Below are 25,238 nucleotides of genomic sequence, written 5' to 3' on the forward strand. Positions count from 1 at the left end.
GGCTGGAAACTCAGGCCACAGTTGATTCTGCAGTCTTGAGACAGAATCTTGTCAATAAAACCTCAGTTTTTGGTCATAAGGCCTTTCAACTGATTGGTTGAGGCCCATCCACATTATGGAGGGTAATCTTCTTTACATAAAGTCAACTAATTATAGATTTTAACCACGTGTATAAAATTACTTCACTGCAACACCTAGATTAGGGTTTGATTGGGCACTGGGTACTCTAAACTCAGCAGATGGCTGCACAGAACTAACCATATAGACAGGAATTCGGGTGGCAGCTTCTGAGGCAGTGGAAGGGAGACTTGATGGGCAGACAGGGCCACTGCAGGGCTTATTGATATTCAGATTCTCTTCAGTTGTGAGCTGCATGTGCTCCGTTCATTTTCTGAGGAACTATGGTTTGGGTCAAAGACATGAGTGTAAAGACCATCTCCTCACTGGTTGCTCAGGAGACCCACAAAGGCCATGTAAGCAAAGTGAGCCTCTTACTGGCTCTGTACCAGCACCTAGCAAGGTGCCTGGCATGTCAATTTCATTGACAGTGTTCTTTAAGGGCAAAAGAGTCATTCATGGAATTTTTATTTCTTGTTGACAAATGAACAGGAAAATCTACAGTCACCTGAAACATCCCACCATGGTAAATAAACAGGAAATTGGCCAGGCGTGGTGGGAGTTCAAGACCAGCCTGGCTAACATGGTGAAAACCCATCTCTATTAAAGATACAAAAAATTAGCCAGGTGTGGTGGTGCATGCCTGCAATCCCAGCTACTCGGGAGGCTGGGGGCAGAAGAATCCCTTGAACCCGGGAGGCGGAGGTTGCAGTGAGCCGAGATCTTGCCATTGCACTCCAGCCTGGGAAACAGGGCAAGACTCCATCTCAAAAATAAATAAACAGGAAATTTATAGACTCATCTTTTATTTAAGCCTGTTATATTCTGAAAGACAAAGAATTCCATAATGCCCTGCCTTGATAAAACAAATATAGAGCTAACCTTAAAAAAATCAAGATTTACTGTAGCAACTTGCACCTACTACTAATGTAACACTGATCACATTGTTTTAAAACCATTGTTTATAGATCTGTCTCACCCACCAATCTGTAAGCAGCTTGAGAGGAGGGATGATGTCATTTGTCTAGCAGAGACCATTATTCATTCCTATAATTCTAGTTCTAAGCAGAGTATAAAAGAAAACAACATACAATAAAGTAAAAGTGCTCATGAAATCTCTAATTACATCACTCAGGTTGTACCTATTTTATTCAACTGAGAAATAAAGTATGGGTACCTTTCATCCCAGATTTTCCTCTACCAAGGGCAGGGAAGAAACCTGGCAATGGATGTGGGCAAACAGGGATTGTGGAGGAACACATCTCCATGCACGAAGTTGCTGGTGCATGTGTGTGGAGGGGGCACGAATGACAAGTATCCAGAAGAGAAGCTCTGTTGGCATCCAAGGAGCTGCAGTTGGATGTTGCTGTGGAGATATTTGGGGAAGCACGGCCACAACCCCCAGCAGGGTCAACTGAAGCCTACTAGGCCCAGAGAGCCCCATTACCAGATCATGGCAGGACCAGTCAAACAGAATCTGAAGACTGTCATCTCACCCTGTGTACTCCAAAGCACATTTTATGGATCACCAATCCTTTTTTTTAAATATATATATATATTTTAAGTTCTGGGATACATGTGCAGAACATTCAGGTTTGTTGGATCACCAGTCCTTAGGAATGTTTTGTGAAATGTGGTTCCAAGAGGGTTTGGGAGATGCTTTATATTGTATTGTTCTCTTAAAGAGTTTCCATCCATATGAGCATCTTAAAGATTCTAGGATGTCTGCCAATATAGAATTCTGAATATAGTACTCAGTTTCTCAAATTCAACTCCTTTTCTTCACATTAATATCTATTCAAATCATCCTTTGGGAAATGTCAACTTCTTCACATACAAACAAAGAAACTGACACCCAGAATGTAAATTACAGCTTATATGGCTAATAAGTGGCAGAACTGGGTTAGAATTCAGATCTCCTTTGGGCCAGTGCACTTTCCCCATCCATCACACTGCAACTATTTATCTCACCACTGAACTCTTCATGAATACCTTTCAACAATTTCTGTGAAACTGTTTTGATCTCCCTATATCAGTATGTAGAAGACAAACATGAAGGAATGGCTACTGTGTATAGGAGGGACTCAGTCTTTGGAAACTTCATATTTTGTGTCAAGCCTGTGCCAGGATATATTTCATTCAAGTTATCAGCAAATGAAAGGTGGTAATAGAGACATGTAAGTGACACTGATCTATACAAATAGGTTTGGGTCACATCTTGTGTTTTACACCAAGAACCTAAATCATGCTAACCTTTTGTTGGTAAAAAGTGTAATGAGAGAAGAATGCTTCGTCAAGATAATAAATGATTACCTGTGCATATAGAAATAACCAGAACCCATGCATGCACACTCCATTATTCCTTCTGTCTCCCGACATCGACTGGAATTCAGTCTTTAGTATCCTCTCTCGGTCACACACACATGAACGCACAAGCACACTTCATATTCAGTGATGATGTTTTTCCTATTACGAAAACTGTGAACTACCCATGGACAGTAACAATGCAGATATATTTCATTTGAGAAAGGCTTTCTTTTGTCATTTTCTTTCTTTACCTTTTTGGTGGTGAGTCAAGCTGACCTGATGGGTGAGATTGTTCAGATACTCATGCTTCCTCCTCGTAACAATGCTGGCTTTCTGCAATTCAAATGACCCACTACAGCTACACGAGTAGGCACTTAGCCACCTACTCCAGTTAGTAATTATTTGTTTAGACTAAAAAATTCTGAATCAATAGAAAAACATTAAATTAAGCCTCATTTTTGATATCTCATTTGACAAAGGAATCATGTTATTTTTCCTTGCAGTAGATTTAGATAAACATCCAGAAAAAAAAAATGTTTTGTGTTGGAACGGCCACAGAGAACCTTCTTTTCTTTTTTTTTTTTTTTTTCCCAGGAGGGAACATAATTCTAAGTCAGGAAAAATAATTTATGTGGCTTCCTAGTTTCTGCCCAAACCAGCCATATGCTCTCAATGTTACTGGAAGAAGTCTGAAACAGAAAATACAAAGTAGGGGCAAGAAGGCCCTTGTGGGGGATCCAGGGGTGGAAAATGGGAGGCAGCTTAAGTGCCCCCCCATCACTGAGGCAGAGGAGTGAGAGCACCTTTCTCCCTTGTACACCCACTTGTCTGTCAACTTCTCTCCTTCCATTTGAGGCTGCTCCTGGATGTAAATTTTGACCTGGTTTCAGTTGTAATAAATACATGAGGCATAGAAGTAAGAGAAGCTCAAATAGCTTTCTTTTTTTTTTTTTTGGAGACGGAGTCTCGCTCTGTCACCGAGGCTGGAGTGCAGTGGCACGATCTCGGCTCACTGCAAGCTCCGCCTCCCGGGTTCACGCCATTCTCCTGACTCAGCCTCTCCGAGTAGCTGGGACTACAGGCGCCCGCCACTACGCCCGGCTAATTTTTTTTTTTTTGTATTTTTGTAGAGACGGAGTTTCACCGTGGTCTCGATCTCCTGACCTCGTGATCCGCCCGCCTCGGCCTCCCAAAGTGCTGGGATTACAGGTGTGGGCCACTGCACCTGGACTGTTTTGATTTACTAAACAGCTTTTATTTTTCTCTTCTGTTACACAGAAACAAACAAAAAGATAACTATTTTGTTTGGGAGGCATTTGGGTATCATGAAATATTTAAATCAGAGATTTCTAGCATGTGTGATCAATGAAAATAGAGGGAAACTAGGACTTCTGAACTGATTTCCTTTTGGAGCATTCTCATAGATGAATCTACAAGGATACAATGATTTGTATGAATGATAAATTTATCTGAATAATTTATCTGAATGATAAAATTTTGATACCTTTATTAAGATACTTGAAGGTGTTGGTTTACAAAAGATTAAGTACCACAGTGTAAAAATTCTATTGTTGCATTAATTTGATTAGCAATAAAAAACTCAGAATCCATTTCTAAAGAAGTTGATAATACAAATAAAACATTGACCTAAAGACTGACTATACACAAATAATTCCTGCAATTTATCCAACTCATAAATTGGTATAAAGATTTATGGGCCGGGCGCGGTGGCTCAGACCTGTGATCCCAGCACTTTGGGAGGCCAAGGCAGGTGGATCACGAGGTCAGGAGATCCAGACTATCCTGGCTAACATGGTGAAACTCCGTCTCTACTAAAAATACAAAAAATTAGCCAGATGTGGTGGCGGGCACCTGTAGTCCCAGCTACTCAGGAGGCTGAGGCAGGAGAATGGCATGAACCCAGGAGGCGGAGCTTGCAGTGAGCCAAGATTGCGCCACTGCACTCCAGCCTGGGCGACAGAGCAAGACTCCATCTCAAAAAAAAAAGAAGATTTATGTAATAGATGATTAATCATAGCACTGGTTGTAAAAGCAAAATGCGTGGTAGTGAATACTGTTCCTCAATGTGTATTGCTAATATACTAGTTCTTTAATATGCGATGTTAATATAGTAGAAAGTAGCTTCATTAAAGAAAGAATTTTGATTTGATTCAATCCTGTGTTCCCGGTGTCTGGAAGTGAGCTTGGCACACAGTAGATAAGCATTAAACATTTGCCAAATGAATGAACACCCCGTATAATCAAATATATGTACATAGGTGAATGTGTACATACACATATACATATTTGTATGTTAGACTATATGTAGAAAATAGCAGAAGGAGAATGTTAAAATGGTAACAGTGATGGCTGCCTTTGGTAAATAAGACTGGAACACGGTGGGGGAGGGGACTTTTACTTTTAACCCTGTATCAATCTGTACTATTTGAATTTTTTTCACAATTAGCATTTGTAACTTTTATTAAAAAATGAATTCTGTGAAAGAACCCCAAACGTACGACCACCGGAGATCCGCGTTTTAGAATTTGTGTTGTCTTTACATTATCTCAACCTAAAGATACAACTCCATTATGTACATAGATAACCTAAGGAACAGGCTTTGACTGGAAATTGATGAAACCTGGACCAGAGAATCAGAAATTAGAATCTTCAAAGAATCGTCATTACAGATTATATTTTGCTTTTCCATTTCTTCAGCTTCAACTAGAATTTTATATTCAAAGTTAAGAAAATTTACATGTAACTGTATGCAAAAACCCATATGGTCTGTGTCAGTCTGTACCACTTATTTTCAATGAGATAAAATAGCTTATTTAAACTTTGAATTTTCCCATTGGGTTTAGATGATTTAGCTGTTTATCCAGCAGCCCTACACTTAAAAATAGATGAGATGACATTTGTGGGTTCTTTAAAAAAATACCCTTTGGAGAAAGAAGCAGAACACTAATGCCATATTTACCATTTACATTATATAAGAATGGCAAGTTTTTATAGAATGAGTCCTTCATAGAAAATATCCTCCTTTCTGGCCAGGCGCGGTGGCGTGGCTCACGCCTGTAATCCCAGCACTTTGGGAGGCTGAGGGGGCAGATCATGAGGTCAGGAGATCGAGACCATCCTGGGTAACACGGTGAAACCCCATCTCTACCAAAAACACAAAAAATCAGCTGGGCGTGGTGGTGCACACCTATAGTCCCAGCTACTTGGGAGGCTGAGGCAGGAGAATCGCTTGAATCTGGGAAGTGGAAGTTGCAGTGAGCCAAGATCACGTCATTGCACTCCAGGGTGGCAACAGAGCAAGGCTCCATCTCAAAAAAAAAAAAAAAAGAAAAAAAAGAAAATATCCTCCTTTCTAACATAAAAGCTATAGCTCTTCTGTAACCAGTCACAATCATTGCATATATAAGGGCATCCCACATGAGTTTCATTATTTGATGATTATAATTAATTTAATGGAAACATAAACATGGTTGGAAAGTTTCCAATAATAGCATAGGAAGATTTTTCTCTCCCTTCTCCCTTCCAATTATGTAGTGCCTCCTGCCATCGCCATCATTCTTTTATCAACTATTTATTGTGTGTCTGCTACGTGGGAAGCACAGTTGTTATAAAACAAATATAAAGACGATGTTGACTATATTTAACTTGACCTTATGTACCTATTTAATAATTATAGCAACCTGCCAAAAATGTGAAGTGATTAATATTAGCCTTAAAGCTGCTGTCATACAATTCCACAGAGTCCAAGATAAGAATTGACATAAGTTAAGCTGAAAATATACTGTCACCTGAAACTGCAAACTGGGTAGGTATACAGGAGAACTATAGTCAATTAAAGTATGAAATATTAAAATCAGTGTTCCAATCTTGGTAGCATTGCTGATGGCAAAGGATGATGACACCAGGAGGAAATGAAAGCAAACATATCACTTTCCTACTCAGAATAATACACCTATCTTAGGATCTTACTGATTTTATTTATTAAAAAAATACACTTTAGGAGAAAACTGCATTTATCGGGTAATATGAAAGAGGAAATGAGGTCTGTGTGAGGGCATGGGTATATGCCATCACTATGCAACATTTTAATCTTCAGTTTTTATAGGAGTTTCCTCTGAGCACTCATCAAAGGTAATGGGATTAGATTTTTTTTCTTCCTTTGTCAAATGTTCTCCTCACCCTGAATACTGTCACACAGATCGCAGGTGGACGAGATTTGTCCACTGAGGAGGAATTGCACTTTCCGACCCTCCTAGGATGTGACTTGAACACCATGTTGGGCTTGCCACCTGCTACTGCTCCGAGGTAGCCGCTGACCTAAAGGCATCGCAAGGGCGGTCAGGTGAAGAGCGAGCAAGTGTTCTCAGCCACACATTTTTCCATCTCCCCTCAGAATCCACCTCTCAGAGGTAGCCTAAGTGGCCCTCCTACTGGATGCATTGTTTCATCACGACTGTAGCTTTCTTTTCTTAGATTCTGCCAATGCTTTTAATGGGCTGGTCCCCTGCTAAGAGCAGGGATTTTGTGTTTTCTTTTGAAGAGCGTGGTAGATTTCTGAGCACCCTGTGGCAGTCTGTAAAAGTGATAAATACTAATGATGAACAATGAAGCAGGCTCTTGAGTGCTGGGGCTGGCTACAGGAGAACTCAGAACGAGGGAAAAAAATAAATCAATTTCTAACACAAAGGCAAGATTTAGCCTCTCATTAGATCCAACTGCTACGTGTAAAGAAGTTTGTTAAGAAAATGGCACAGGGATTTTGTGAGGTGGAGCCAAGCCTGCGAAATAGGCTTTCAAGATGTGTTTTCTATCTTCCTTCCAATTTTGGGTGTTATGATGTAACAGGATTTTGAAATCCAAGCATATGTTATTTTCTTTCTTCTTTTCCTTTTATGTTTAAATCTCCATTATGATGAATTAGCTTTCCTTCCTCAATAGTTTAGAGTTTATTTTCTATAAAAAGGAAGCATTTAGAAATGTGATATTAGGCATATGGCCCTCTTTCAGATCCTTCCAGTTCTATTTGTATATGGTTTTAGACTCAGCTGTATATATTAATTTATGCAGCAATGGATATTATAAATCCTACACTTTATATAGATGTAGCCTCTTTCTTTTCATAAACAAAACTTGAAACAATACTAAATTTTTAAAAAGACAGACATAATTGATAATTTCACTTTGAGAAAGCAAAGTAACCCAGATTGTAAACGTTATGGACAAAGACTGGGCACAGGGGCTCATGCCTGTAATTCTAGCACTTTGGGAGGCCGAGGTTGGTAGATTGCCTGAGCTCGGGAGTTCGAGACCAGCCTGGGCAACATGGCGAAACCCCGTCTCTATTAAAAATATAAAAAATTAGCTGGGCGTGGTGGCATGTGCCTGTAAAGCCAGCTACTCAGGGGGCTAAGGCACGAGAATTGCTTGAACCTGGGAGACAGAGGTTGCAGTGAGCCAAGATCAAGCCACTGCACTCCAGCCTCGGCGACAGAGTGAGATTCTGTCAAAAAAAAAAAAAAAAAAAGTCAGGGATAGGGATAAATGCAAATTGTACACATTTCTCTCTCTTGATTTTATGATAGTTTGGAAAAGAACCATTGTTTAAAAACCAGTATATTACTAATTGATGGCATCTAATGTCTTAGTAATTAAAAAAAAAATGTAGATTGGGATGAAGCCACAGAATTCAACAATGGGGAGAAGAGAGAAATAGAAGGCAGAGACAATTTTAGAATAACAGCCAACTGTCTGTGGAAAAAAGGAAGCTTCAGTTAGTGAATGAAAGAATTGAGTTTTCCTGATGTTTTCATCTAAGATTACCCTCATACCACATGCACAGGGCTTGATCATAAAGTATTTGAAGTTAGCAAAAATGTAACTAGTCCACTTGAGCTAAGGAAATACCAAAATGTCAATTGTTCTTTCTCAAGTTTAGTCATGCTAATCAGATTCTTTCAGTTGTTAAGAAATATTCTGTTGTATGGTTTATGTGTAAATATGACTAGAAATTCTCAGTAGTGGTAAAGCATCGTAACTGGGCATGGTTGCTACACATATTTATATCTCTGATAGTGCCTGGCATTGTCCCTTGCATACACAAAAAGTTCAAAACTACATGCTTAATGTTTGACAGAAATGTAGGATTTCACTCTCCCCTGAAAGCACTCTGTTTGATAGAGAGCTGCACCCTTTTGTGCTTACAGCAATGAGTAAACTCTTAGAGCCAGGTTGTGAACTGCTTGTTGTAGGTATATGCTGTAGATATTTAATCACTTGATAACTCATTAGTGCTATATTTAATTAATCTAAGATGATTTATGTTTCAAATGTGAACATGATGTTTTACCACTACTTTTACTATTTAATAAAAAGATAATTGTTGCATCCATTTATAAATTTTGCATTAAACATGACACATTTATCTTTTCAAAGAAAATAATTGTTAATCTTAGAAAATTTTCCTCAAATGTGCAATACACGAGGTAAAAACCAAACTCTGGTTTTACTGTACTTGAAAATAAATTAGCGTGCATTTCACATGGTATTTTGTTATTCTCCTTTCATAGCCTGCTTTGGTAAAAAACAATCTTGTCGTAAAAGAGATGGCAAATTAGATCTAGGAGTGAAGAAAACTTGTTTCTAAATTTTATCTTAGATATTGAACTACTAAATAGATGATAATGAAATTAATGTCTATTTCATGCATGAAGCAGCTCTATTACATTCTTTTATAATTTCTTGCTTTTGAGAGGTTAAGATGGAAGGGCTTGTTTTCTTTAGACACTGACCCTGGGATTCATGAACTTCATTATTCTCTTTATCTTATGATAACTATGCCCACAGGGTACAATTAATGAATTAATTCGTCAATCCACTCATTCACATTTATCGAATGCTTCCTGTGTGCCAAGCACTGTGGGAGTAGAAACCAAAAGAATCAATAAAATCAATAGACTTATATTTGTGTCTGCGGGTCTACTGTCTATTGGGGGACAGGTAGAATTATTGGAGGGGAGGGAGCAACAAGCCCTCAAGCTTGGTGTCAGCAAAGTATGAAAATTGCTAGAAAATCCACACTTAGGCATTGGTAGCATGGGAGCTAGTTTAAGGAGGTCATACTTGTCTTGGGACTTGAATGATGGGAAAGACTTTGGCAACTGGGCAAAGAGAAGAGAGGAGGGCAGTACAGAAGTGGAAACAGAAACATGAGCACATAAACAGGCACGATGTATACTCATGGGAAGCAGCAAGCTTCACTTCAGACCTAGGGCCTCTCAGGATACTGCTAGAAACAGATTTTGTTGAAGGTATTCAGCTTGTGCTAATAGTCTGGACTTGGTTTAAAGACCCAGAAGGTCTTTTTCAGAATTTATTTTCTTGGACAGCCTCTTTCTATCACCAACATGGCACTGAGAACAATAGAAAACAGCTCCTTTTGTTTCTGGGACACACCTCCTCTTTTCTAAGATTCATGCCTGGTTGCCCAGGGAAATTCCTCAAACCAGCCTTTCTTCTGAGCTGATCACTCTCTTCTGAACAGGACATTCTGCCATCTGCTCAGACACCCCGGCTGTCAGCCCCACCCTCAATCACCAGGCATCACCTCCCTTTTCAAGGAGACCTCACTTCTCTTTATGTCTAAAGCCCCACAAATGGCTTTACTCCTTCAACCCTCTCTTTCTAGACTTCCTCTAGCGCCGGGATTGCAATTCCTCCGACCACATATTTAGGCACACATATAATATTTAGAGGGCCTCTCTACTCCACATTTAACCCTGTAATATCATCTTTTTAAATATTAACATCTTATTCCTCTTTATCAGCTCATTTGGAGCCATCGTTCATTTCCCAAAATATCACCACTGTATTCTTTTGGCTACTGCATCAAATTACCATAAACCCAGTGGCTTAAAAAATCTCATATTTAATCTCTTACAGTAGTGGAGGCCAGAAATCCAAAATAGTTTCACTGAGCTGAAAGCAAGATAGCAGAGCTGGGCGTCCTTTGGAGGCTGTAGGGGATAATCCATTTCCCTGCCTTTTCCACCTCCCACAGCTGCATTCCTGGCATTCCTTGTCCCATGGTCCCTTCCTCCATCTTCACAACCAAGAGCAAAGCATCTTCAAATCTCTCGCCGCTTCCACGGCCACATAGTCTCCCTCTGTCTCCTTCTTAAAAGAACACTTGTGATTACATTTAGAGCCCACCCAGATAATCCAAGACAATCTCCCACCTCAAGATCCTTAATGTAATCACTTCTGCAAAGTCATCTTTCCCACATAAGGTAACATCCTCAGTTTCCTGAGATTAGAGTGTGGCCCCATCTGGAGCCTCTATTCCACTAGCTACGACCACCCACACTAACACCATTGTTAATCGAGTACTTACTCTGTGCCAGGCGTTATTTTATGAGATAGGCACCATCATTATCTCCATTTTACAGATGAAGAAGTTGAGGCACAGAAAGCTTTAGTAATTTAGTAAAGTCATATAGACAGAGAAGTGGTAGAAACAGCATTCAAATCTAGGTCTGCTCAACTGGAAAGCTGTCACTCATTCAAGGAACACCCTGTTGCCTCTCACATTTTGCAACTGACCGTGTGTGTCTGTGTTCCGGTTTGAATTAAAGGAACCTAAAAACTCTCATGGTCAACACAAAATGGAAAATTTTCCAGAAACTGCACATGTCCCTTCTCTAGCTGTACTTGTAGATATTTCTTCCACAAAGAGCACAGTTAATTAACTGGTTAGGTGGTAACAAGTAGCAGTTCGCTTCCCCAGTGAAATACCAGTGGAAGCCCCCCTAAGTAGTCTGACATCAGGCTACGGTTGAAGAACATGAAGGGCCAACTGAGTTCAGGCAAAGTGCTATGGAAAGAGTAATCACAGAGCAGGTCCAGGAAAATAATGCCTGTTTAAAAGGACAATGGAAATGAAACAGAAATGTAAGACCCAGCTACTTTCTCTTAGAGAAAGTGAGAAAGGCTGAAAACTCCTGTAGACATAAGGCTTGTAGAAGAAAGCTTGAGAATAAAGAATACAGAACAAAGAGAAGTACTTTCAGTTTAATTTAAGGGAAAAATACACTCAGGGCCGACTATTGGAGATCAGAAGGCAAATGAACACTGGCAGGCAGTAAGAAATTAAGGATTTAAAAAATGATCCTTATATATTTTTAAGAATAAACTTTTTCTTTTATTCTAAGGAGGCAGTAAATCACATGGAAAATAGAAAGAACTGGTCCCTGGAGTCAAACAGACTGAGGGTCAATTCCTTAATATCAGTGTCATACATGACAACTTGAGCCTCAGTTCTTTCATTTACCAAATGGGAACAACAACACGAAGATTAAGGAAATTATATGAACCACCTTAGCACAGTACTTTGCAGGAATGAGTAGCATAAAGAATCATTGCATCTGATTTCTCCAACCTCAGCAAGACAAAAGGTAATACAGCTTGTTAAATAGTCCAGCTAGCTATTTGTGCATTCAGAGAGAATTCACTCTTTGCCAGGCATGGTGCTGGATCACGGGCCACAACTATGAATAAGAGACCAGCTACGTTCTTTCACGAAACGATCTAGTGGAAGAGTCAAACAAGAAAACAGGCAATCCTACCTAAGATAGAAGAAGCATGATAAGGAAATGATGGGTGCTATGAGAGCATATTGAGAGAGGGTACCTCACTTAAACTTGGCCAGTCAGAGAAGGCTTCCTGGAGGAAACATTATCTTAGATGAGAATGGAAAGTTGCTAAAAGGTTAAGTAGGGAAGAGAGGAGTTTGGCAGGGGTGGGGGGTGAGGGGTGGAGGGGATTGTAGGCAGGCAGAAGAGACAAAGGAGGAAGCAGCTCATGCAAAGGTCCTGGGCAAGAGAACATGGCACTGCTAAGAAAGAGAAAAGCAGACCAGTATGGCTGAAATGCGGAGTGGACAGAGGGAGTGTTAGGAAATGCGATTGTGAAGGAAAAAAGTCCCCAGCTACATCATACTCTCTAAGTCACGTTAAAAAGTTTGGACTTTATTCCAAGGGTAAAGAGGAACCAGCGAAGGATTTTTAAGCAGAAGATTTAATGATTTTATCTGTACTTTAGAAAGATCATCTGGGCTATAATGTGCAGGATGAACTGGATTGAGGAGAAACTAGAGGCAGGAAGACCACTAGGAGATATTTACAATAGTCTAGCTGAGAAATGATGGAGGTTTAACTGGGATCGTGGCAAAACGAATGGCAAGAAGTGGATAGAAATAAGATTTGGTGTGTTTTTTTTTCCACTCATTCATTCATTCAACTAACTTTTATGAGTCTGCCTTGGAGGAATGACATGAGGGTGAGATAGAGAGAGGTATCAAGATTGGCCCCATGTTTCAGGGTTAAAAAAAAGCGTAGATAGTGGTGCCATTTACAGGGGTAGGAAACATGGGTAGCAGGCTCTGGGGAAGATACCGAGTGCAGTTTTTGACATGATAGGTTTTTGTGTCATGCCTTTATTTTTGTAACCTAGATATCTTTGTGTACCCCAACCTGTGAGAATAGATGAGGTCATATTGACAGTAATAACCAAGTCCAGTGATACTTTAGTCCTCTCTCATCTTTGTTCCTCCCCCAGTTAATTCTGATTGTCCACAAGAATGAGCTTCACGTGTATTTGGGAACAAATCTGTTTGCTGCCTTCTGTCAGGCCTTTTTGCAATGGTGCCAAGAACTTCTTATGACTGTGGGCCATCTGTACTGATGCTGCTGCCTCAGTCACCACTGTCCTCAGCTGGTACCTGCTCTATGGCCTTTGATGTGTGTGTGTACATATAGGGAAGGTGGTGGTGCTGCTTTCTCTAGATTTTCTCTATTAATTAACTAACACAGAGCTAATATGTGAGTTTGTAAATAACACATGCCTTGCATTTGGCATTGCTAAAAATACCTTCAAGGGCTAACGACTTTGCATCTCATCTCCCAGCATGCATGGGTTGACCACTACAGACAAAAGATCATGAAGCTGATGCTGGCCAAAAAGGGCCTTGCACATTTTCACCCTCAAGTTGGTTTTATGTAGCAATTGTGGATAAAAAGCTATGCTGGTATAAAAATCTTCTTACTGTACAAATGGCAGGAAATAAAAGACAACATCGTGGTGGTTACAAAAATTTGTTTCCTACTTTGTTTCTGCCAGCTTTAAATTGAACATAGATCAATCTATAGGTTCTGAATTAGTAATATTGGGGAGACATGAAATGGGAAAAATAGCAGAATTAAATAAGCATAAAAGTGCATGGGGCAGCCCAGGATGCTCTGGAGTGATGAGGGGTGAGAGAGAAAGGGAGAAAAGAAGAAAACAAAATGAACACCTTTCAAATCCAAAACAATGCACCACGTTTGAGCCTCCAATATCGTTTTACAAAGACAGAATAGCCATGAAATCAAACATTTAAGTATGAATAGGTAACATATGTCTGTCTTATTGTTGTTAAAAATTAACTGTGATAGATTGAAATTCCATTCCACATTCCTACTTCTTGATGATTTAGTGAATTACAGGCATTTCAAGAGAAATGCCTAAAAATTTTAGGTGAACCATCGATGATATTTTGGGTGGAAGTAAGTTATATGTGGTAGCTAAATACTTGTGCTCAAGCTTTCAGCATCCTGTTTATACTTCTAGGAAAGACATATGAAATGTGAACAATTTCAAGGAATGAAATAAATGTTTTTCTTTATCTATAAAAGTCTGATTGTGGTGTTTAAAGGCTTCCATGAAACAAAAACACCTGTGCTCACAGCTCATCTCCCATGCATAAAAACAGAATGCAAAGATGAGACAGTAGGAATAGGAGGAACATTTTCTATTTCTCCAATATTTCCCACATGCTTTGGCTGTTTTTGAATAGACCTTCTGAAATATCTTTTGAGGTCACCTACTTTGTGAGCCTAAAGTCTCTGATTTTTCAGGTGACACGGCAGCAAGCCTGGAATGTCCGAAAACATAAATCTTAGTTATATTTACCATTTTTGTCATTCTTCTAGAAAAGAAAATATGATAATTTCTTCCCCAGCTTGCTAAGCCTTTGTTAGTTTCAGGAATTTCTGCTACCATCTGATGAAAATCAAAATCCCTGCGTTAAACACCAAAAAGCTATATCACAAAAAGTGAAGCCAACCTAGTAATTGCCTCATCACTTCTTGTTTTTGAGATAGAGTAACCAAGGTAGCAATAGAAGTCTCAGAGAGATCTGATGGTTTCTAATTCCATAAACTTAGTGGACAAGTACATTTTCCACCTGAACCAAAATCATTGCCGCCATGGTGAATCAAAAAAGTAACAACGAAAATCCACATTACCAGCATGCTGTTATTTTAAAAATCCAATTTTGCAAAATAAAACTCACCTAAACTGAAGCTGTGGAATAATTCTAGCAATTGAAAATTACTACCTTCTCTAGAATAACATGTACTTAGAAATGAAATGATTCAGAAATCAACATGATGTATGTATTCTGCTTTTCTTTGCAGCTTAGAGCAAATTCAACATCAATTTACACTATATCATACTAAATGTATTCAACAATCAGTGCTTAAGTAATTTAGCCTGCCTTTGCTGCATCTAAATATTCTGCTGTTTAACTAAATTCACTCCGTACTATAGATGATAAAAATATTAATATACACATTTCATTCTTATTAAAAAGCTGGATTTCTCCCTTAGCCCTGCAAGTACCACAAGCAACCAAATCAGAGGAAAAGGGTATGTTGGGGGTACTCTTTATAAAATTGTTCATCCCCAATTCACAGACATCATGAAACATGAAATTAACTCCAGCATGTTAAAAGAAAGATTATGGATTAGCACAGAAAGCAAGCCCAAAGAAACGATTTATTTTCCTTTCCATAGCCCAGAATTGCTATTAGCTTACCTTATTAGCTGGAATGCCAAACAGAATGTCTTTATGGAAAATTAAGTTCATTATTCATCTCAGCTTTGATTTGGTATAGTGCAGCTGAGAGCATTTAGCTTCTCTCTATGATTTGCCGATTCTAAGTGGTTGAGTGAGGCAGTAAACACAGGACTTGGGGGTGGGGGGAGAGTGGTTGGTCATGGCTCACAACTCAAGACTTGCAACTTTACATTTTCATTCATATAAAGATACTTAATGAAATAAAACCCTATAGCTGAAGAATAACACTTAAGTGAATACTTAGTGCAGATTTTTCAGCCTGTGCAATTTTGCATAGCAGTTGTACTTGTAGTGTCCGGCATGCTCACTGTCCCAGCAAAATCATATTGCTATCTTTCATTATCTCAGTAAATTCCGGGCTATTGATCACTTTGCAGCACATATAGGGGGTAACGTATATTCTGTCAAAGGGAAGTCCTCATCAGGGAATGATCCTTGCAGTTTGCTAAAAAAAGCATGCCTGATTGTCTGACTAGTGATGGAAAGACAGATGCCTTTTACAATGTTGAAGTGTGCACATGCACAAATTGGATAGAACATTCAGTCAGCTAACAAACGGAGAGATTTTAAGGAGTAAAATAATAATAGATTTCCATCTTTGAGATATCAAATTCTCTTTTAGGGAAAAATTAAGTAATACTTCTCAACAATTCATTCATTTTCTTCAAAGAATTAAAAATGTTTTAGAAACCTCTTGGCAAACACTTTTCATTTTTTTAAAAATTGACTTCCATAGAGAAAGATCCCAGAAAGACTTATTTAAAGTGTGTGTGTGTCTCATTTCGGGATGGGACAAAGGAACTGTTGCAGTGTCCTCTTCCAAGTATTTCACTTTATAAGTTTTAAGTGGGCAGCATTTACTAAAATCCAGCTTTACTGAGTGCAATCTGCAACCACATCAGCAAGATGACTTTTAGGTTATCAATAGACAAGGACAATATGGCTGAGCAAGACAATTTCAGTTTAGAGCAAAGACTTACACCTTTCCTTTCTTCGTCACCATACAAAACCAAACCCCAAAACTTTCCTCTACTGAATTAATAAAAGCATGGGTGCATTTAATAAGAAATGATAAGGAAAATCATAATTAAATGATTGGTTTGTTTCAAAGTGTTAAGTATAGTGTCACCATATAACCAGCAATCACGCTTTTAGGCATATACCAGGAGAAATGAAAACAAATGTCCACACAAACGCTTGTACACAAATGTTCACAGCACCATTATTCGCAATAGCCAAAAAATGGAAACAACCCTTGTATCCACTAACTGATGAAAGGATTAAAAGTGTAGTATATCCATACGATAAAACATTATTTGGAATGAAAAGAAATGAAATATTGATACCTGCTATAACATGGATAAATCTTAAAAATAGTATGATAATTGAAAGAGGCCAGTCTCAAAAGATCACATATTATAATATTCTATTTACATGAAATGTCCCGAAAAGGCAGAATCTATAGGGACAGAAAAGTAGACTAGTTGTTGCCCTGGACCTGGGGTAGGGGGACCAAGGAGTGACTGCTAACAAGTACAGGATTCCTTATTGGAGTGAAGAAAATATTCTTATCTTAGATCTTGTTGATGGTTGCACAATTGTGAAGACACTAAAACCATTAAATTGTATACTTTAAATGGGTAAATAATATCACAATAAAATTTATTTTAACATGATGCATTACATTGATTTGTGAATGTTAAATTAACTTTACATCCCTAAGATAACATTTGCTTGCTCATGATATATGACCTTTTAAATATATTGATGTATTCAATTTGTTAAGGGCTTGCATGTGTATTTTATGAGGAAGATAGGTCAGTAAATTTCTTTTCTCATAATATCTTTTTCTTGTTTTGGTATCAGGATAGCATTGACCTAAGAAAATAAATCATGTTTCTGAAAAAAAAAAGATGTTATAAAATTATTAATTTGCCAAAAGAACATTGTCGTATGTTTATAATTATATGAATGAGTTATATGTAACACATTCTACACAAGGCAGATAGGGAGAGGTTGGGGAAGAGAAAGGATGACCCCAAATGTGGGATGCTCTTGAGGACTAGAAGGCTGCAGACGTATCTCAAGAACCACCTGTGCCAGTGTTTTATCTTGGCTAATTTTCAGTAAGAAAACAAATGCCCAAATCTGCAAGAGTGAGAGCACCAGGAAAAAGAGCAGGACTAGGAGGAAAAGGAAGAAGAGAATGAAGATGAAGGGGAGGAAGTAAAAGAAAGAGGAAGAGGAAGACAGAGGAGAATAAGATGTGGGGAGAGCTGTGTTTGATCAAGAGCATGAAAGGGCAGGCGATTCAGGGGAAGGTAGGATCACAAAACGTAATTATAGCAACATCCTACCAAATGATCCAGACGAGAATAAAAGAAGCCTAGAAAGAAACCAAAAGAATTGCACAATGAGGGTTTTGAAGTATTCCAATGAAAGAAACCTGTTTTAAACATGAGAGATGGGTTCACAATCAAGAAAGAACACAGGTAAGTGATAAGCATCTACACAAAGTGCCCCAAAAGGGCTAAAGCCCAGAATAAAATGAGGTTTGTGAATTTTAAAAAGAGACAAGGGCCAGGCACAGTGGCTCACTTCTGTAATTCCAACACTTTGGGAAGCTGAGATGTTTGAGACCACCCTGGGCAACATAGTGGGACCCTGTCTCTACAGAAAATAAAAAAATTAACCAGGTAAAATTAGCATGCAAGTAGTCCCAGCTGATTAGGAAGCTGAGGTGGGAGGATCCTTTGAGCTCAGGTGCTTGAGGCTGCAGTGAGTCATGATTGTGCCATTGCACTCCAGCCTGGACGATGGAGCAAGGCCCTGTCTCAAAAAAAAAAAAAAAAAAAAAAAAAAAAAAAAAAAAAAAAAAAGCCAAGGACAGTAAACACAAAAAAGACTTTTTAAAAAAGAGATGGCTTGGAATGAATAGAACAAGGAAAATCCCAAGGCTTGTTCCAGATGGTACAATGTGAACAGATGATAATGAAAGAGGAGGAAGAGGAGGAGGAGCTGTAGGGAGGAGGGAGGAGAAGGACAAATATCAAACTCTCATATTTTTATTTTTCTACTATTTTCTCTATCAGAGGACATGATCTTCAAATTTTAAAAGGGAGAAGATGCATGGTAAAGAGAAATTTGAACCCCAGCAGAACCTCTTCTATGCAGATGACTCATGCATTTATATTTTTGTTCCAGAACTCCCATGTGAGAGTCAGGTACCTGCCAACTTCACTTAGATACTTCAAAGTGCTGCATACATAGCACCTTCAAAACCAAACTCTCCCGCCCCCATCTCCACCCCAGCAGTAAACGTACTGGGGCTCCTGTAGAGTTCTGTACTTCAGTGAATGGAACCACTGTCTTCTATGCAGGTCAGAAACCTGGGTACTCTTTTTGGACACTTCCCTCTCCTGCCATATCACCAAGAGATATTGATTTGGAATCTCCAGAAACCACCCACTTACCTCAATATCACTGTCACCATCCTAGTCCCAGTAACCATTTTCTTGCACCTGGATATTATATTTGTCTTCTAACTGATTCTCCTCTTTCATCGTCCTTCTCCTTCCACTCCATCCAAAAGGATGTTTTCAGAGGGCAAAGTAGATAATTAGCTTTCTTTGCTCCTCCCCCCAACACTAGCAAGGATATAAAGATTCGAATGTTAAACGTGACCTCTGGGGCCCTGTGACACGGTCCTGCATCTTTCCAGACTCATCTTGCACTATCTTGGTGATCCAGCCATGCTAGATTCATTTCTCACCCTTTTGTTTCTTTCTGCCTTTGCATACACTCTTCCCTCTACTTGAGGCATGATTCCTTTGGCTCATTGTCTAATTAAGTCTAGATTTTCTTCAGCCCTCATCCCAGTCTTACTTCCTAGGGCATGCTTAGCTGAACATCTCAAGTCAATATGCAATTACCTAATCTCTTCTGTAGGTATTGAGTCAAGTGAACATTTGGGATCTGCTTTACTTATGAGCAGAAGGTTCAAAAGGTGCATGGGTCACTACATTCTTAGTATCTTCAAAGAGACTCACGGGTCACTACACTCTTAGTATCTTCAAAGAGACTCACTTAAGGTTGAGTCTCTTTGTTAAATTCACTGTGGAGAGAACTGACTCTCTGCTAGCCACCCTTCTAATAGGATGAGTATGAGGGGTGCATTGCACAGAGGGAGGCAGGAAATAAACACTTTGAGATCAAGGACACTACAGAAGATCTCAGGTGCTAGATGTGTAGGGGAGTGCTAAGAAATACCAATTCCCCATGCCCCAGACTCCGTAGGGCCCTAGTCCAGTGGAAAGTTGAATTCTGCTATCATTTCTCCCAATAAAGAAAGGGACAGCCCTGATTTCAGACATTTCACTGCCAGAGAACCAGGGCAGAGCTCCCAGAATAGTTCAACAGCAGCCCTTACCATGGTAGTAAACTGACATTCATTTGTGTGATTGATTTGAGAATATTTATCTCACCACTGAACAATGGGAGCACAAGAGCAGGAATCATATCTGTTTCTGATCATCATGGTATCCTTTGCCTCTACTCAGGGCCTAGTGATAGTAGGCATTTAATAAATATTTTTGAATGAATGAATGACAGAGCTCTTAAATTGCTAGGCTGTGGTGAGAAGGTAATGACAGCATTAACTGCGATTAGCAAAACACTTGAAACCAAGTGTTTTATATAGAGTGTTAGTACTAGTGTTCTTGTTTATAAATCTGACCTTTCTATATCTTTTCTGGCCAATAATGCTGTGATGCCATTAAAGCATGAAGATTCAATATTAGTCAAATACATACATTCTGCTTAGAAAATTACCATGTGGGATGTTGAGGCCAGGTGCAGTGGCTCACGCCTGTGATCCCAGCACTTTGGGAGGCCGAGGTGGGCAGATCACTTGAGGTCAGGAGTTCAAGACCAGCCTGGCCAACATAGTGAAACTAAAAATACAAAAATTAAAATACAAAAATCTCTACTAAAAATACAAAAATTAGCCAGGCATTGTGTGGCTGCTTGTAATCCCAGCTACTCAGGAGGCTGAGGCAGGAGAATCACTTGAACTTAGTGAGGCAGAGGTTGCAGTGAGCTGAGATTGTGTCACTGCACTCTAGTCTGGGTGACAGAGCAAGACTCCATCTCAAAAAAAAAAAGAAATAAAAAAATTAGCATGTGGGATGTTGATTTAAAATATTAAAAGATCCATTAGATTAATAATTTAATTTTCCCAATGAAGACATTTTTCTTTTTAAAAAGAAGACACACCTAAAAATGTTAAGCTTGAGTTTTTATGCTTGACAAATTATAACACAAAGAACTTTTGGTAGGGCCCCCCAAATCAACCTGGGCATTCTTAAAGATTGTTAAAAGAAATGGTGGTGGAAAACACTGAAGGTAGACAAGAATTTTGAAGCTTTAAAGAAATATGTTCTGTATATAGTAGCGTGATAGGCTTGACTTTATATCTCAGCATCGTCCTAGAACAGGCTGTTAAATGGAAGGTCTGTAAGTGCTTAAAGAAGCAACCCACATTTACAAAGAAGTAATATGCTAAGCTGACTGTGCTTTATTTTTATTTTTTATTTTTGAAGATTAACTTGGTTGATAGGTAAACACACACACTGAGATTTCTTACACAAACTCATCTTTATAGAAAATAAAACAGGAGAAAAAGATTTCTAAATGGTAACAGGACTGGTTTTCACAGGAGCTGAATTTTCTCACTTCTCCTGGAATCTATTCCAAACAACAAAACAACAATACAACAAAATGAAAAGAAACACCCACAAATTACATTTTCAGAAAAACCAGCAGAAAATCCACAAACTCCAAAGTCAGAGTCAGTCAGGAAGCCAAGGAGAAAAGTCTTAATACTGTGGTAGGTAAGTGGGAGGTATGAAGGGGTTCTAGATATAGCAGAACTCAGAAATCTCTGTTGAATATCCACTCCCCAAAAGTAAGGGCCTTAATCCAAGAGGAAAGTGCTGCAGAAAAGACTGCAATTTACGCAGCAGGTGGAGGGTAAATGGCAAATCTCATTAGGGTCGGGAAAATTCTAAAAGTATTAGTGAAAGTGATGGCATCATTTGTGTTCCCATGTGACAGGCAGCCTGTGAAGTGATCCACGAAGTAATTGAGGAAGAACAGAACTAGGTTTGGTTCTGAGTCAGATGATGTGTGACTACATAGATGGATTATATTATGAAGAAACAATTGTAGCAGCAGCATAGGAAGCACTTGATGCTTGGAAAACTACTGCCCATCATTCCCTCCACAGGAACACTCTTGATTTCCTAGGAAAATTCAACTGATTCAAACAGGAGTAATATACAAGTAATACACATACAGATATGATAAGAAATATGGCCTATGACATGAGTTTACCTATATAACAAACCTGCACAACATCCCGAACCTAAAATAAAAGTTTAAAAGTAAAAAAAAAAAGAAACATGAAGAATTTCTTGTAAATAATGGAATTTCTTGTAAATAATAAATTTCTTGTAAATAATTAGGAATTATTTACCGTCAGGAATTTCTTGTCAATAATGAAAACTCAGCTGAAATATATGTTGTCACAAAAAAGATTAAAAGCATAACCCAACATTCTGCTATTAATTAAACCAATAATTAATGAAGCAGTTATAACTATAAAAGAAGATCACAAAGCAGAATTGTAAGAACTCAGGAAAGAAATGAGAAGAAAACAGGAGGTCACTGGTAGACTGCTGGAGGATGTCACATGGGAACTGGCAGAATTGAAGGAAAGGAAGGTAAAGGAAGGGACATAAAAGATAAAAAATGAAAATGCAAGTAAATTATACAGAGGCAAAAAAGATAGAGAAGGATTAGAAAGAAAAGGACATATATTGAATACGGCAAAGGAGAGCCATCATATGCATAGTTGTAATCTCAGAAGAAGAAAGCCAAAACAATGGCAATAGAATAATTACTTTAAAATATAATTCAATAAAACTTTTCTAAAATAAAAAGCCTTAAATCTACTTATGAAAAAGATATCTATTGTATCAGTGCAAAGTCATCTAGAATGATCAACCCAAAGACATATCCCAGAAAAATTTTTGAAAAGAATCCTTAAGGCAGTCAAGGAAAAAGATAAAAATCAGTTAAGGAAGAGAAAATGAGGTTGACATCAGATGTATCCACAGAAACATCTAACCTCAGCACAGAGTGCAGCAGGATCCATAAGATACCAAGTTAGAAGGCAGGAGTCAAAGATTTTCTCTCTAATAACACTCACTTTCAAGTATCAAGACTTGAGGAAAAAGACAGCTTCGAGCCTGCCAGGATTTGGGTAATACTGCTTCCTCATATTTTCTAGGGGAAGATCCTAAAGGAGGTGCTATAGACTAACATGAATCAACAGAGAAATGTTGGCAAAAGAACCAGTGGCCAGTGTTTAAATGATCCAACATGACAGGAAGTTCCTGTTGGCTACATATATACACCCTTTAAGAATTTTTTTCTATTCCCAATTTGTTATAATAATTTTTTTGTTAGATCACTAATGGCTGTTGAATATTTGGGAAATACCTTTTCTGCATATATTGAGACAATCCTGTGTGCTTTTTTCCTTTAATCTTTAAGTGCTGCGAATTATGTGAATATCTTTTCTAATGTTAATCATTCTTTTTGTTAATAAATAAATGTCATCTGGCCATGTTATTTTACATTATTTTTAATTATTTAATTATATTTTTAAGTTTATTAATAATTTTTATGTCAGATTCATGAAAGAAATTGCATTTAAATTTCTCTTTCTTAAATGGCCCTTGTCTGGTTTAAGTCTATATTAAATCCTGAAACTAGTTGGGCATCTATTTTTGTTGTTGTTGTTGTTGTTCTAAGTTCTAGAAGAATTTTTATACGACAGGGATTACCTCTTCTTGCAGGTTTTATAGCACTAATAAGGTCTGGTCTTTTTCTGAGCAAATTTTAAACTAATTTTAAATTTTAATATGTCAGTTTCTTAAGTTGTTATGGATATATTCAAGGTTTCTGATTTTACTGAGTTTTGAATGCTTTATTTTTCCAGGAAATTGAACACATATTTTCAAGGTACAGGTTGAGTATTCCTTATCTGAAATGCTTGGAACCAGAAAGGTTTTGAATTTCAGATTTTTTCAGATTTTAGAACACAGTCATGGGCCAAATAACATTTTGGTCAATGATGATTGTATGTAAGACAGTAGCCCCATAAGATTATAATACCGTATTTGTATCTTTTCTATGTTTAGGCACACAAATACTTATCATTGTGTTATAATTGCCTACAGTATTCAGCACAGTAACAGGTGGTAAGATTCTGTGGTCTAGGAGCAATAGGTTATATTATAGCTGAGGAGTGTAGGAGGCTCTACTATCTAGGATGTGTCAGTAAACTCTATGATGTTCATACAACAGCCAAGTTACCTTATGGTGCGTTTCTGTGAAGGTATTCCCGTCATTAAGTGATGCCTGGTTGTGTTACCATCTTACTGGTTCAGAAACCCCAATCCAAAAATCTGAAATTCAAAATGCTCCAATGAGCACTTCCTTTGAGTGTCATGTTGGCTCTCAAAATGTTTTGGATTTTGGAGCATTTTAGGATTTGAGATTTTCAAATTAGGGATACTCAACTTGCATTCGTATGAAGTTTGTTTCTCTTTTTGCTCATATGATAGATTTAATATCTACTGTATATATATCCATGGCCCTTTTTTCATTTCTATTAGTGTTTATATTGTGCTTTTTTTCCCCTCCTTTACTCAGAGGTTTATTAATATTATCAGTTTTTCCAAAGAACAGCAACAACACAAACTTGCTAACAGTGATTATGTCTGGGGAATTTCTATTATCTTCTTTATGTTCGTAGGTATTTTACAAAATGTCCCCAATAAATGCATATTAAGTTTATGAACCCCTCATCCTAATAACACCTGTAACAAAGTAATATGCTTTTAAATAAAATTTTTAAATGTAGACTGGATAGGAGATTCATAACTGGTTGAATGACTTTTCCTGAATGGTATCAAAATAATTTCATGAAAAGGAACAGGACAGTCTCTAGCGAGTGGCAGAGTCTTTCTTTCTAGCCCTATTCAGAACTTTGAAAAATTGCCAACTTCAACAATGAGATATTGGATACAATTATGAGAATTAAAATATTGTACATTGTGGCGAAATATTTAAAATATTGGATCTCAGATTTAGCATAACCCAATTTTGTCATTGTTTTGAAAACTTTTTTTTGGTAATTCAAATGACACTTTTAGATGAGCGATTTAGAAACAAGTTGTTCTTCCTTCAAGATTCTACTGCCACTTTCTGGAAAATTATAGTAATAAATAAATAACTCTAAGATGACTACTAACGTAAGTGGAGCTCCCTAGAATTAGGTAGTGCACAAGCTGCACATTAGTAACCAGTGGCCGTTGTCTAGAATATACTCATATCTATATAATAATATTTAATACAGACACATGTAATACCTACATTGTGTTAAACCACCTGAGTGTGCAGTAGAGTGTGGGGAAGACTGTCAGTATGATTTCATGTGAAAAAATGGTCCTAGAAATTTTACTTGAGTATGAGGCAGCCTGACATGATTACCAGACAAGCTGGTACTTTGATAGAAGTTCATGGCCAAAGAGTTCCACTGAATGCTGTGAAGTCCGGACCCAAATGAAATAATAATATTCACACCGTGACACCATAAGCTAAGAGGGATGCTTTTCTTGGGATGAGATACAACTTGTCAGATGAGATGCTCAAAGTCCTGTTCTTAAAGAATTGCTGAAGGCAATATTCACGATAGCAAAGTCATGGAATC

At 38.1% G+C, this 25,238-nt stretch overlaps 1 protein-coding gene across 9 annotated transcripts in view; it reads right to left on the reverse strand.

Moving 5' to 3' along the window:
- DLGAP1 (DLG associated protein 1) overlaps positions 1-25,238 on the reverse strand; it is a 988,253-nt gene that overhangs the window by 338,134 nt on the left and 624,881 nt on the right. For 2 of the 9 annotated variants that reach the window (XM_003262049.3, XM_004087749.2), the window contains exon 1: positions 15,356-16,547. The exons of the other annotated variants lie outside the window; for them this stretch is intronic. In XM_003262049.3, the coding sequence (XP_003262097.2) occupies positions 15,356-15,406 (51 nt within the window). In that variant the 5' untranslated portion in view covers positions 15,407-16,547. Of the gene's footprint in view, positions 1-15,355; positions 16,548-25,238 lie in introns of those variants that run through there. 9 annotated transcript variants of the gene reach the window in all.

The sequence above is a fragment of the Nomascus leucogenys genome, chromosome 4 (genome assembly GCF_006542625.1).
Source record: "Nomascus leucogenys isolate Asia chromosome 4, Asia_NLE_v1, whole genome shotgun sequence".
Lineage (NCBI taxonomy): Eukaryota > Metazoa > Chordata > Mammalia > Primates > Hylobatidae > Nomascus > Nomascus leucogenys.